The 14,232-nt window shown below is 47.3% G+C and overlaps 1 protein-coding gene across 1 annotated transcript in view; it reads right to left on the bottom strand.

Moving 5' to 3' along the window:
* Positions 1 to 14,232, bottom strand: part of SLCO3A1 (solute carrier organic anion transporter family member 3A1) — a 100,827-nt gene that overhangs the window by 58,636 nt on the left and 27,959 nt on the right. The window contains exon 2 of the mRNA XM_033167098.1: positions 12,580 to 13,045. Within this exon, the coding sequence (XP_033022989.1) occupies positions 12,580 to 13,045 (466 nt within the window). The remainder of the gene's footprint in view (positions 1 to 12,579; positions 13,046 to 14,232) is intronic.

Consider the following 14,232-nt stretch of genomic DNA (forward strand, 5'->3'; position numbering starts at 1 on the left):
CTAAGCAGGCCAGACCCAACATCCCTCTGACAGATCCAAAGGCGGTAGCCCTGTGAGTTTCATAAAACAAACACACAGAAAGGGAGAGAATTTCTTGCGGCACCATGAAAGCTAACGGATTTCTCGTTAGTGTTATCTGGAAATCTGATAAGACTTTGTGCACCCCCCCCCCTGCTCAGGATATAATTAATGTGTTCTTTGTCCATGAGATTCAATGTAACTTTGCCTGGAAATCTTTCTGTTATGGAGAAAGCTTAGCTCATTTTCAAGTAAAAACATTATTATTATTATTATTATTATTATTATTATTATTATTATTATTATTATTATTATTATTATCATTATTATTCCATCTGACTGGGTTGCCCCAGCCACCTTGGGTGGCTTCCAGCAAAATATAAAAACACAATAAAACATAAAACATTTAAAACTTCCCTATACAGGGCTGCCTTCAGGTGTCTTCTGAAAGTCAGATAGTTGTTTGTCTCCTTGACATCTGATGGGAGTGTGTGCCACTACTGAGAAGGCCCTCTGTCTGCCTGGTTTCCTGCAACCTTACATCTTGCAGTGATGGAACTGCCAGAAGGCCCTCAAAGCTGGATTTCAATGTCTGGGCTGAACAATGGGGGTGGAGATACTCCTTCAGGTATACAGGGCTAAGGCCATTTTTGTTGTTGTTCAGTCGTTCAGTCGTGTCCGACTCTTCGTTACCCCATGGACCAGAGCATGCCAGGCACACCTATCCTTCACTGCCCCTCGCAGTTTGGCCGAACTCATGCCAGTCGCTTCGAGAACACTGTCCAACCATCTCATCCTCTGTTGTCCCCTTCTCCTTGTGCCCTCCATCTTTCCCAACATCAGGGTCTTTTCTAGGGAGTCTTCTCTTCTCATGAGGTGGCCAAAGTACTGGAGCCTCAACTTCAGGATCTGTCCTTCTAGTGAGCACTCAGGGCTGATTTCTTTAAGAATGGATAGGTTTGATCTTCTTGCAGTCCATGGGACTCTCAAGAGTCTCCTCCAGCACCATAATTCAGAAGCATCAATTCTTCGGGGATCAGCCTTCTTTATGGTCCAGCTCTCACTTCCGTACATTACTACTGGGAAAACCATTTAGGGCCTTAAAAGTCAACACCAGGGGGTCAGCAAACTTTTTCAGTAGGGGACTGGTCCACTGTCCGTCACACCTTGTGGAGGATGGACTATTTTTTTTTTTTTAAGAACCAATTCCTATGCCCCACAAATAACCCAGAGATGCATTTTAAATAAAAGGACACATTTTACTAATGTAAAATTCCCGGACCATCCATGGGCCGGATTTAGAAGGTGATTGGGATGGATCTGGCCCCTGGCCCTTAGTTTGCCTACCCATGGTAAACACCAACACTTTGCATTGTGCTCGGAGATGTACTCAGAGCCACTGTAGATCCTTTAGGACTGGTGTCATATGGTCCCAGTGGCCGCTCCCGGTCACCAGTCTAGCTGCCGCATTCTGGATTAGTTTTAGTTTCTCAGTCGCCTTCAAAGGTAGTGCCACATACAGCGCATTGCAGTACTCCAAGCGGGAGATAACCAGAGCATGCACCGCTCTGGCGAAGAACATAGCCACTGCTGGAACCTGCCCTTTATTCAGCATCGGACATGAACAGAGGAGAAGCAACAGGCTGTATTTAGGACAGGAAGTTGTTGTTGAAAATGGGGAGGACAGCCAACTCATGCGTCCCATTATTGGGCTGCAAGGTAATTTCCAAGGGAAAGAAGGAGAAAGGGTGCTGCTCAGTGCCACAGCATCTGTGTTGCATACAGAAGTTCCTGGGTTCAACCCCCAATTTCTCTTGTCTGAAGTGACAGTCATTATAGACAATGCCAAGTTAAATGCATTGCGTGCAAAAGGTCCCAAATTCAATCCCCAGCATCTCCGGTTAAGGCTGGGAAGGACTCCCTGCTGGACAGCCCAGAGAGCTGCTGCCAGTCAGTGTAGACACTACTGAGCTAGACCAACCAATGGCCCTATGCTGTGAACAAATAACACTTTTGGGCAACATCCACACCATACATTTAAGGAACTAGGATACTGTGTTAAAGTCATGGCTTCCCTCAAAGAATTGTGGTAGTTTGTTAAGGGTGCTGAGAGTTGCTGGGGGGCCATTATTCCCCCCCCAGAGTAACAATTCCCATAATTCCCTGGGAAGAGGGACTGACTGCATCAAGCTCCCTGAATCTGCTGGCATTGAATCCTACCCGAAACTAGCTAGAGCCTGGAAGAGCCCCAAATTCAATCATAATCCAGCCGCACGAGCTACTTAGTGATTAAGGCAGTGGTTTTCTGCTAACATTATGTCCTGCATCACTCAGCATATTGCTCAGCTCTCCGTGGAAGGTGAAAAGGGCATCGCTGAATTCTTCAGAGCTCCGTCTTGCTCATTTGGCTGAGGGCAGCCGGAATAATCTTCCCCGACAGGCCTTGAAAATATCTTGCAACACCCACTTCTTCCCCTGCTATTATTACTGCTGGGGCAGTGGGGTGGGGTGTGGGGAGGGCAGAGGCCTTCAAAGGCTGGAGGAAAAGCTGAGAGAACGGTTAATGGATTTCAGGGTTCGAGCAAACAAACAGAAAATGCTGATTCTACAAACATAAAGTCTACCCTTCCCTACTTTGGGGCAGACTCTGCCACCACTTCTGCTACCTGTACATCTACCTCAGGGGTGGGGGACCATTTGGAGCCAGAGGGCCAGATTCCTTTGCAGGCATCTTTCTGGGGGCCGGATGCAACTGGTGGGCAGGGCCAGAAGCAAAGGTAGGTGGAGCAACACCTCCCTTTCGTCCAATGGGGAAAAAAGCCTTTACTGTATAGCTCTGAGGTTCCAGTCTCTGTAATTTATTCTGTAATGCCTGCTTATTCTGTTTCCATGCCACCTGAAATGTCTTCCACATTTTCCTCTGCTGTAATGAACCTTTCCCCCCCCCCAAAGGAAACCTTTAAAAGCCCTTTTCTTCCCTTAGTCATAGAGGACAAAAGCAACTGAATGACCTGTCAGTGGTGTGCAAACATCATACAAAAATGGAGAAGGCCACAGCTCAGGGGTAGAGCATCTGCTTTGCATGCAGGTCTCAGGATTCAATCCCTGGTGGCATCTCCAGGTAGGGATAGGAGAGAGAGATCGCCCCCCCCCCTGCCCTCCAAAACCCTGGAGTGCAACAGGCAGTCAGTGTAGACAATGCTGATCTAGACAGACCAGTATTCATATACTCTCCTTCATCCGTAGATCTCAGGGTGGTTCACAACATAAAAACACAAGATAAAAACACAAAATGCATAATAAAAATAGGAAGTGGGAGCCACAAACCAACAACCCCGCTCCCCGCATCCAGTGCTCCTTTCCTCTCTTCCTGGGATGAACAGAACCCAGAAAAGGAGAAGATACAGAGAAGGGCAGGACTTTTGCATGCCTCCTACAAGACACTTTGCACTTTGGCACCAAGCAGACAATACGTGCCTAGTACTTTAGATCGTAGCTATACCACTTTGAAAATAAATATAAGACTGCTTCTGATGGTCCTGCGAAATTAAGCACACAGACGTGCTGCATTCTGGAAAGGGCGAAGCTTTCAGCAGCCTCTCGTGATGCAGTCTATTTGACTAGTCAGTAACTGTTACGACCAGCTGGTTTCAACCAATCTCATGCAAACCAGGCAGCTGATCTGACTATATTGCTCTCATTTGCTTCCCTGACTTGCCCATTGCATTCAGACCTCCGATAGCTATTAGCAAAATGACACGAAGTGGAGCAATTGCCGTGATATGCCAGAGACCTACAGCGACGATGCTGCAGTGAACGTTTTTCTCTCCCCCCCCACCTTTGTAATTTAATAAATACAACCGCTTAAGTGCCCCCGCAAAGCATAGAAGGTGTTTCCATTAATTGATTACGGCCATGACTCTAAGTGAACTGCAACAATATTTATGTTTTCATTAAATTTTCTGGGTTGATGCTGCCGCAAACAGGGGTGTGGGCAACCTGAGCCTGGTCTACTAGGGAACGGATATTAGGAAACAATGACTCCGGAGGAAGGGCAATGATTTAAAAGGCTTCAGGTTTTCCCTGGATTAATGACGATGCGGCTGATACCACAACATCCTTGTAGATTTTTTGCCATTTAATCTTAAGAGGAATCGGTCTGAGATGGACAGAACGCCTGCTGTTAAGAATATATATGGCACTTCTGGGAACAGTTCCTGGGTGGCTAGTATAAATAACTCATTCATTTCTCACTATTACATCCCTTTGTAGGGGCATGCGGTAGGCAGGGAATGGAAGCTATAAGACTTTACTAAATGACTCTTGCCTGGGATTAGTAAAAAATGTTGTTGAGTACTTTCCATGAAAAGTAGATAAGGCTGCAACCAACCAAGGGGGCGTTCAGATGTGGGGAATATTGTGTAATGTTTCTGTCCTGTTTTCTAATGTTCCTTTCACACTGCGGTATCTGTTGTGTCGACAGCCCCCCAGATCAACACAGGAAATTAAAAGGAAGGGCTACAAACCATCAACCTGGCATTACCAAGAAGAGCTTGGCCACAATTCATGCATCGCTTATGTCAAGACCGGATTCCTGCAATGCACTCTGCATGGCGCTCCCCTTGAACTTGATCCAGAAGCTGCAGTTATTGCAGGATGCTGCAGCATGACTGCTGACAGGAATAAGGTCTTGCCGGCATATACCACCCATACTTGGAGATCAGCACTGGTTGCCCAGTGGCTACTGGGCTAATGTTGGTACATAAAGCCCTTACCAACTGGGGACCAGTTTACCTGCAAGATCGCCGCACCCCATATTCGCCAGCTTGACCACTTCAGTCTAAGGAACTGTCACTGTCACAAGTGCCACACAATACCCATTCTGCACTCGGGAGACCTTGGTCTTTTAAGTGTGGCAGCACGGACTTTGGAACTCCCTGCTCATTGACACCAGGCAGGTGCCTTCACTGTACTCATTTCGTCACCTGCTAAAAAATACTTTGGTTTAGAGAAGCCTATCAAGACAGGTAGAGAATGCTGACATGTGTGGCAATCTGCTTTTTACCTTATTGTTGATTTTAATTATTATTTTTCCGATGTTTTAGTTGTTCTTCTTACTGATAATTTTATTGCCTTATTCTTTCTGTAAACTGCTTTGAGGGCTTTCTTTTCTTTTCTTTTACAATCAAGCTGCATATGAATTGTGCAATGTAAATAAATAAACACAGGGCTTTGATGACCTGCATTGAGGGCTATGCTACTAGCCACAATGGCTGCGCTGTGCCTCTACAGCTGGAGGCAGCAGTGCTTCCAAATACCAGTTCCTGGAAACCACAGGAGGGGAGAGGGCACTTGTGCTTTGTCCTGCTTGGGGCATCTGGTTGGCTGCTGTGAGAACCAGGGGCGTCGCTAGGGGGGGGCGGTGGGGGCGGTACGCCCCGGGTGACAGGGGAGGGCGGGGGTGACAAGCAGCAGCCCCTCCCACCATTCCCACGCGCTGCCGCTCCCTCCGTCACCCTGGGAGCGGCAGCGCACGGCCTGACAACAGAGTGCGCCTGCGCGACATTTCGTGCAGGCGCACTCTGTCGTCGGACCGCCGCTTTCACGGCCTCCTTTTGAGCCGCAGAGCTTAAAAGGGGGCTCTTCAGCTTAAAAGGGGGCTGCAGAAGCGGCGGCGGCACTCCCGGAGATGCCCCGGGGGCGGGGCGTTTCCTTTGCCGCCCCGGGTACCGCGGAGCCTTCCTTTGCCACTGGTGAGAACAGAATGCTGGGCTAGATGGTCTATTGGCCTGGACCCAACAGGCTATTCTTGTGCTCTTATGAGCCACCTTGACAAGAGACAAAATGATCCACGAGAAGTGCCAGGAAGCTGGGAGCTGCAGAGGGCTGAGGAATCACATACTGGTTTGAAACAAGCAGTCAAATCTTTGGTTTCAAGCCTTTTGTTTTCGTTTGGTGCTAAGGAAGATGCAGTGCCCATCACCAGCTGGAAAGGATGGCGCCTGCAAAAAGCTGAATGTGCTGGCAGTTTGAACATCCTCTTCTGAGCTCGGAGAGGGCGGGGGGGGGGATTTGGATTTGGTTTGACTCCAAAGCACTCCCCCACCCTTCCTTCCTGCTATTCCTATAAACAGTTGCTACAGCAACACTCTCCTGTGGCTGTCTCACAACATTTACAGCACGTAATACAGAGCTTTCTACAGGGCCTGGCATCAATCCTTCTAATACCAAACTCAGGTGGCGAGTGCTGACAGGACTGCCACAAAAATGGGGCCAAGGAGGAACAAGCGGGAGGTATCTGCATGCCCAAGGGAACCCAAAGTTTTCAGAAGTACAATTTTTTTAAAAAAAGTGGTAGCCAAATACCCCTGCCCCCCCCCAAAACTCCACAGTCCAATGAGGATTGAGCATGCACCGTAGCCTTGGAACATTGTGACAATTGGGGGGGGGGGACAGGTATATCCTGCTTGGAGGGCTGTAATATCTTTTTTTTATTGAAGATTTTCTTGGTTTACAAAGTGTGTGTAATGTCTCTCATATTTTTCCATAAAACATTTTTACAGATCAATTTTAGTTGTTGAGACATTAGGGAGAGGGGGGGAAGGAAGTGGGTGGGATGGGTGGGAGGGTGGGGTGGGGAGATGATATTTCTATTTTCCTTAATATATGTAGGATTTGGTATCAACGTCGCTTGTGTTGGTTCTCTGTTGTTTGCTTGTGTTTCTTTGGCGGTGAGAGGTTGCGATTGGCGTAGGGTTTGATTGTTCATTTGTGGTTGGCTGTGGTGGTCTTTGGTTTCCTGTGTGAGTGGGGTGGGTGGGTGTTTTGGATCAGGTTAGCCATATTGATTTGTATGCTGTCGGTAGATTTTTGTCATTGTTTTGTTGGGCTGTTTGTGCGATGAAGGGGGACCATATGGGGGTGAAGGTGTCTTCTTCTGTTTGTCCCCGGAGGGCTGTAATATCTGAGCAGATCCATCCCTTGACCCAGACCAGGATTCCAGAATGCTCTGGGAATTCTGGAAGCAAGAACTCCAGTCTGTGCACAACTGTGAGCAAGGGAAGCATTCTGAAATAAAGCTCTTCATTCAGCAAACATGACCTCCATCTATGTTCTGTGTCCCAGATGCCAAAAATCAATGGAGAGAATGGCTGGAGCCCTGAACTTCGTTTAGGAGGCAAGGATATGTTGCCCCCCTCCCCCCACTTGATTCATCCAATGCAAAACAGGAAAGCCCTGGAACAAAATATACATTAGAAAGAAGGAACAAGGTGATGTGAAAGTCCTGTTCCCTGCAGGTGTCAATGTGCCAGTGAGTTCCCCATGGAGACCTTAGTCAGACTCCAGGAATCATATAGGATGGAACTGATGAAGGCGATGCACAGGGAGCTCAGTCCTGTTTTCTGACCCACCCGTGTTTCTGCTTGACATCACATATGGCAATAGGTGTGGGGTGTGGGCAAATGGGCATGGAATGTGGGGAAGGGTCTGCCAGGCCGTTCCTGAGCCCTGACCAAAAAGATAATCTCACCCTTATACACTGCACACATCCCTGGCGCTCTGTAGGAGAGGGCCTCCTGAAGACACCGTCTCATCAGGAGGTCTGTTCCACACAATGTAGGAACTAGGCCTTTGGAGTTGTGGCACTTTTCTGTGCTGGAACTCCTTTTCCTTACCTATCAGATAGGCACCAGTGAATTGCAGAGTTGGAATGGGCCCCCATGGGTCCAGCCCTCTGCAATGCAGGTATCACAGCTCAAGAATCCCTGGTCATCTAGTCTATATTTAAAACCCTCCAATGAAGGACAATCCACCACCTTCTGAAGCAGCCTGTTCCACTTTTTTCTTCAGTCAAGCCTATTCAGACATGCAGGATACTGACATGTGTCTTAATCTGGTTTTAGCTTATTGCTGATCCTAATTATGCTTTGAATCCTTTAAAATACTTGTTTTTAATGGTTCCCCTCACTCCCCGATAATTTCATTGCTTCAGTCTTCTTGTAAACAGCTTTGAGGGTGCTGGGATCTTTTTTTTTTTTTTTGTAAATGATCAAGTGGTATAATAAATTTTGTCAAATAATTAAAACAAATAAGAGGGACCACAAAGGCCAGCCAATAGAGGCATTCTGTCTCTGATATTTCACCTACGGTGAGATTGCAGTGCAGAAAGTTAAAAGGCAGAAATAGGGGAACAATCCAAGGGTTGCCAAGTCATCATCTGAGCAAATTGTGTTTTGGAACAAGAGGTATCATAGCTACCAGGAGGACTAGTTGACAGAGGCTTCCCTTCCTGGCAGTCAGTCATGATGGAGATCAAGGGAGAAAAGGGCAGGGCTGTGTATGCTGACTGCACAATGAAGGGCCAGGCTGGGTTTATGTGAGGCCTTTGAGTAAGGAAGACAGATCCCAAGAAAAAAATCCACTGCTCCAGTTCAACTTTGGCCAGTGGTGAGAAAGGAAGCATTTCCCACAAAATGAAAATGACAGTGGGAACCCTTTTCCTGGATCCACAATGCTCTAGGGGATAACATTTATTCTTAATTGTGTGTTGTTGTTTCCATCACAGAAGTATGTGCTACCCTAGGCTCCTTTGGGAGGAAAGGTGGGATCTAGATATAGATTTAACTGAGAAAATGAATGAATGAATGAATGAATGAATGAATGAATAAGTTGGCTGACTGTGCCTGCTATCGACTCTGGCTCCAGCTTCTGCTGGGCTCCCTTGCTTTCTGCCCCACAAATCCCAAATGGGCCCCCAGCCACCATTGATGGAAAAGTTTAAGGCTGAACACCATCATAAAGGATTCTTCTTCTTTGTTTTCCAAAGTGACTGGGAAGGGCAGCCCAGCCTTCAAGATGCCCACTCCACCCTATGACCCCCCAGCCCTGACCACCTTCCCACAGGTGTCTTCTAACAGGTATGCATCCATTAGTGCAGTTCAGGGTTTCATACACCTGTTTTCCAGCTCAGCCCTTAGTGAAGGTGGCTTATCCCTTCTGCTGTCCATTACTGGTGGCTTTGGGGCAGCAATGTGGTGTACTGTAAGGAGGGATAAGGGAGAAATCAGACTCAGTTTGCATTGAGAATGAAACCTACCGAATTTGCACTTTCTGAAACCATACGGAAACCAAAGCACGGCCATCTTTTGAAATCCTCCAAATTTTGCAATGCTGTTCTCAAGCCATGTGTACGAAAATGCACATGCTGGGGTAAAGTGTCCAAAGAAATGTGTATATTGAAAATAACATAGGGAAAAAATGTTATAGTAGGGGAGATCACTTTGCAAAATATGTGGCTATTGCATAAAATGTGTATATTTGGATAAATTTATGCTAAAATGCAATTTTTTATGAGGACTTCTGAAAACAAACATGTGAAAATGTGGTCTAAAAGTTAAGATTGGAAACATGAGGAACAGGGAAACTGAAATTGATGGATTTTCTCATCGCTAAAGGTAGGCAGCCACCTATTCCTCAGTTTGATGAAAGATGCCAGGCAAAGCAACCTTCCCTATCTTAGCTCCTTGTAAATCATTGTTGACCTCTTATGATGTCCAGTTGGTCTTCTGAATCTTTTGAATGACATCGGTACAAGCGTCTGTGAAAAGTGTCGGTGTCTTCCTCGGTTATTTTACACAAGAACAACTTACAAGTCTTGGCCTGTGATCCCAAGGGCATATGGAAAACATATCACTTCCCACTAGGCAGAAACTAAATCTGAATATTCCAGCAACTGACTTAAGGCAATGAAAAGTGGGAGGAGGGAACCTTACTGCCTAGATAAGAAAGCCATAATTGGTAACTTTGAAGTCAATAAAAAAGGATCCATAAAGAGTTAAGGGTGCTTTAGAGATTTCACTTGCAGAAAACATTAGGAGAATATCTTCCTAATTAACCACTCTCTCATTACACTTGTCAGCCCAAAAGGATTATTAACAGATCATCAGCTTTCTCTAATGCCAACAACCATGAATAAATAGAATGGTTATCTCTTTTCTGCCATTCTAATTACAAAAAAAAAATCAAATAGACAAGGCAAGAGGAGCTATTCATAATCGTTTTTTCTCTGCCACACCCTTAACTTCCCTATCCACCAGTGGTGGACTTGGGTCCTAGGGTAGCCTGTGCAAGGCCAAAATTTTCCCTGCCATCCTCTCAATGCCTTTCCAAAGGCAAGTAAGGAGGCACCCAGCTTTGGGAAAGAGATACGAGAGTCCTGTCTGGGTCCTAGAACCGTCCCACCTCCTTCCCAAAGCTGGGAAAGTACTAACTAGACTTTAGGAATGGAAGGGAGGACTCTAGGACCCTGACAGAACCTCATGCCTCCTTCTCAAAGTCCAGCGCTTCGCTTTCTGGGCTTTGAGACAGCAGCTTCATGGCTCAACACCCATTGCACGGCCCTAATCTGCCCCTACACCCAACCACCATGGTTATCCACAAAATCCATGTGGTTTCAAGATGCCATTATTTTCCCCATCATAAATATTTTGGCGTTGTGTTCCAAAATAACTAATTTTTTGAGCAACAAGCACACACGTTTCTTCAGTAGGAATGGCAACTATTTCCTGGGGGAGGTGAATGAAAATGGAGACCTAAGAGAAGACAATTTATGTATGTGACCACGGCTGCGCAGATGTTATTGGCCCAGAGATGGAAAGAAGATAAAGTCCCTACCAGAGAAGACCGGCAGATCAAGTTGATGGATTATGCCAAAATGGCTAAAAAATGACCGGAAGAATCAGAAACCAGGAAGACCAAAATTTTAATAAGGAATGGGGGAAATTAATAATTTATCTTAAAGACCACTGTAAACACTTAAAATCGTTAGTAGGATTGGAATATATCACTTGTAGTTTAATGGTGAATTTTGGATACAATGGAGAGAGAAAAGATTTGGATTGTTAGAAAAGATGCAGGAGGAAATGATTAACAATAGGACCCACCAAAAGGGAGCCCAGGAGTTTCTTTGGAATCTTGTTTCTATGTTGTATGCTGAATATGTGGACTGTAAAATTTTAATCTGAAAAACCAAATAAATAAATTTATAAAAGGAAGAAAGAAAACGGAGACCTAAACTAGTCATCAGGAAAGAAGAAGGTTCTGTAGAGGTTTATTCTTAAGAATGTAAGAATAGCCCTGTTGCATCAGGGGGCCCTGGCCCAGAACCCCATTCTCATGGTGGCCACCCAGTTACCTGTGGGAAACCTGTAAGAAGGGCCCATGCACAAGAGCACCTCCTCCTCCTGTAGCTTCCAGCAACTGGAACCCAGAAGCATTACTGCCTCCAACCATGGAGGCAGAGCATGGCCACCATGGCTAGTCCCCATAGATAGCCTCCTCCACAAATCTGTTCAACCCTCTTTTAAAACCATCCAAGTTGGTGGCCTTCACTGCCTTCGGTGGGAGCGAGGTCCATATTTTATGCGCAGTGTGAAGAAGTTCATTCTTTTATTGATCCTCAATCCTCCAACATTAAGCTTCATTGGATGTCCATCAAATCTCTCTATATATAAAACCCAAGTGTCTCTGCGTCCATTCCGTGTGTCTCTGGGTTTGCGCTACTGCGCATGTGCCCCACGGACACAGGGATTGGAGCGCAGAGACACAATCCCGCGTTACGTGATAGGCCGCGTTTACACCTTCTCAGTTCTGAGATTGTAGGCAAAAGCCGCTGGGCTAAGTTGCCCGGCCTCAACACCGTGGCTGCTCCGTGTTTCCGAGATGGGGAAGGGGAGGGAGGGAAGCCCGGCTGCCCCGCTTGGCTCCGCCGCCTCTCCATCCCCGGAGGAGCTCGAGAAGCTCTTTACCTGCCCCAGGAGGCCTTTCCCGCCACCACGGGCCCGCCCAGGATCCTCTGCCGCCTCTGCCTCCTCCTGGCGCGGCGCATCAGCCGATCTCCCGGCTTTGCCTTCTTTCCCCCAAGGAGGCCGTGGGCGAGAAGCCGCGAGAGAAGAAGGCCAGCAGGCCGCTCCCCTTAGAGCGCTTCGGCAACCGCTGCCTGGTAACCTCGACACCGCGGCTTCTCCTCGGCCTGCAGGGGGGAGGGAGGCAGCAAGGGCTGATGCTGCTCCCGCTGCCTTCATCGGCCTGCTCTTCGCCGCCACTGCTGCCACTCCTCCTCTGCCCTTGCCGCCTCCTTCCTCCCTGCAGTCCGAGGAGCTGCCCTCGGGTCCCCGTGGACTCCCTGGCGCCTCAGCTGCTGCGCGACCAGTTCGTGCTGACAGCGCTGGAGCTGCACATGGAGCTGCTGGAGAGCGGCTGGGAGCTCCCCCGGCTGTGGGATTACTTCTCCAACCCGGGCAACTTCAAGCGCCAGGGAGGAGGAGGCTGCGCAGGGGGGACGACGATGGCACCCACCCCGAGAAAGGCAATATATGTTCTAGTGCCCGTTAATTTAACGGGCTGCATTCAGCTAGTAATAATATAATGATGATGGGGATTCCCACCCAATAAACAAGAATTCAGAAGCAAGAAGACACCATTCCAAATCTACCCAGAACAAAGTTAGTAAGAGGACAAGAAACAGCCAAAAACGATACTCTGGAAAACTCCATCACTTACCTATATACAGGGAAGAGTCTTTCCTTCTCACGTGGTCATCGATGTAGGAAACTCCTAAAGGCTGTACAGGGGTGGCCCCAATCCCTAGGAGGACTTGAGCTCCAATGAGAAGCAAATACATCATGTTGGTGGCAGTTCTGTTCCTGCAGATAAGCTCCGGGTCTGGTCCCTCATCGCTGGCAGAGCCATTGACCACGCAAACATCCCTCCCTTCTGCGCCCCACCGAATCTCCCCGGATTCGTATTCGTACTGATGGGTCAGGAATTCAGGCAGCGCTGAGAGGAGAGCCCCGAGAGCCATGACGATCCCTCCGCATCCTATCAAGCGAGGCCGGTGGCCCCGGGCACCAAAATAGCTGACAAACAGGATGAGAGCCAAGTTCCCAATCTCAAAGCTGCTGGCAATCACACCCACGTCGGCACTCTGCAGGTTGAATCTCCGCTCCAAGGTGGTCAACACACTCACCTGTGAGGAAAGAGAATGAGTTTTAGTGTGCTTGTGTCCTATTTTCTAACGTCCCTTTCGCATTGCAGTACCTGTTCAAATATGGAAAGGTGTTGGGTTTTTTTACTCATATTTTCATTCACATGAATGGGCCTGGTGTGACATAACAACAAACAACAAACAATGTTGGACAATGTGTTGGTGCTGACCTTTAAAGCCCTAAACGGCCTCGGCCCTGTATACCTGAAGGAGCATAACCATCCCATCGTTCAGCCTGGACACTGGAGGTCCAGCTCCGATGGTCTTCTGGTGGTTCCATCACTGCGAGAAGTGAGGTTGCAGGGAACCAGGCAGAGGGCCTTCTCAATACTGGCACCCACCCTGTGGAACTCCCTCCCACCGGATGTCAAGGAGATAAATAACCATACAACTTTTAGAAAACATCTGAAGGCAATGCTGTATCAGGAAGCTTTTTATGTCTGGTATTTTATTATGTTTTTATATGTGTTGGAAACCACCCAGAGTGGCTGGGGCATAAGAAGAAGAAGAGTTTGGATTTCATATCCTGCTTTTCACTACCCGAAGGAGTCTCAAAGCGGGTAACATTCTCCTTTCCCTTCCTCCCCCACAACAAACACTCTGTGAGGTGAGTGGGGCTGAGAGACTTCAAAGAAGCGTGACTAGCCCAAGGTCACCCAGCAGCTGCATGTGGAGGAGCGGAGACGCGAACCCGGTTCACCTGATTACGAGTCTACCGCTCTTAACCACCACACCACACTGGCTCTATAATATAATAATAATAATAATATAACAACAACAACAACAACAACAACAACAGTAACAGTAGTAGTAGCTCCCTCACACTTTCCGCACATGCATGTTTCCGTTCCCCTGTGATTTCCCCATGAAAATGGCAGAAAAGAACTGTATGCTGTTATAGTGCTCTGAATTTTGTCACTTCTGTGATTTTCCTGGGTAAGGGGGCTGCAAACAGGGGTTTTTTTTTTCTGGAATCAAATAAAATGGAAATGAGTGCTAAAAATGCACAACACTCCATTGGTTTTCTGGAAGTGGCTTTTATGGCATGTGGAAGCTCAAATATAATGCAGAAACCGACAAGGAAACATGAGGAAAATGGAGTAAACGGCTGAGGGAATGCTGTTTCGGGGTCAGCTTACTTAACACCTGACCCACCATATTCTGTTGCA

This window comes from Lacerta agilis, chromosome 13, assembly GCF_009819535.1.
Source record: "Lacerta agilis isolate rLacAgi1 chromosome 13, rLacAgi1.pri, whole genome shotgun sequence".
Lineage (NCBI taxonomy): Eukaryota > Metazoa > Chordata > Lepidosauria > Squamata > Lacertidae > Lacerta > Lacerta agilis.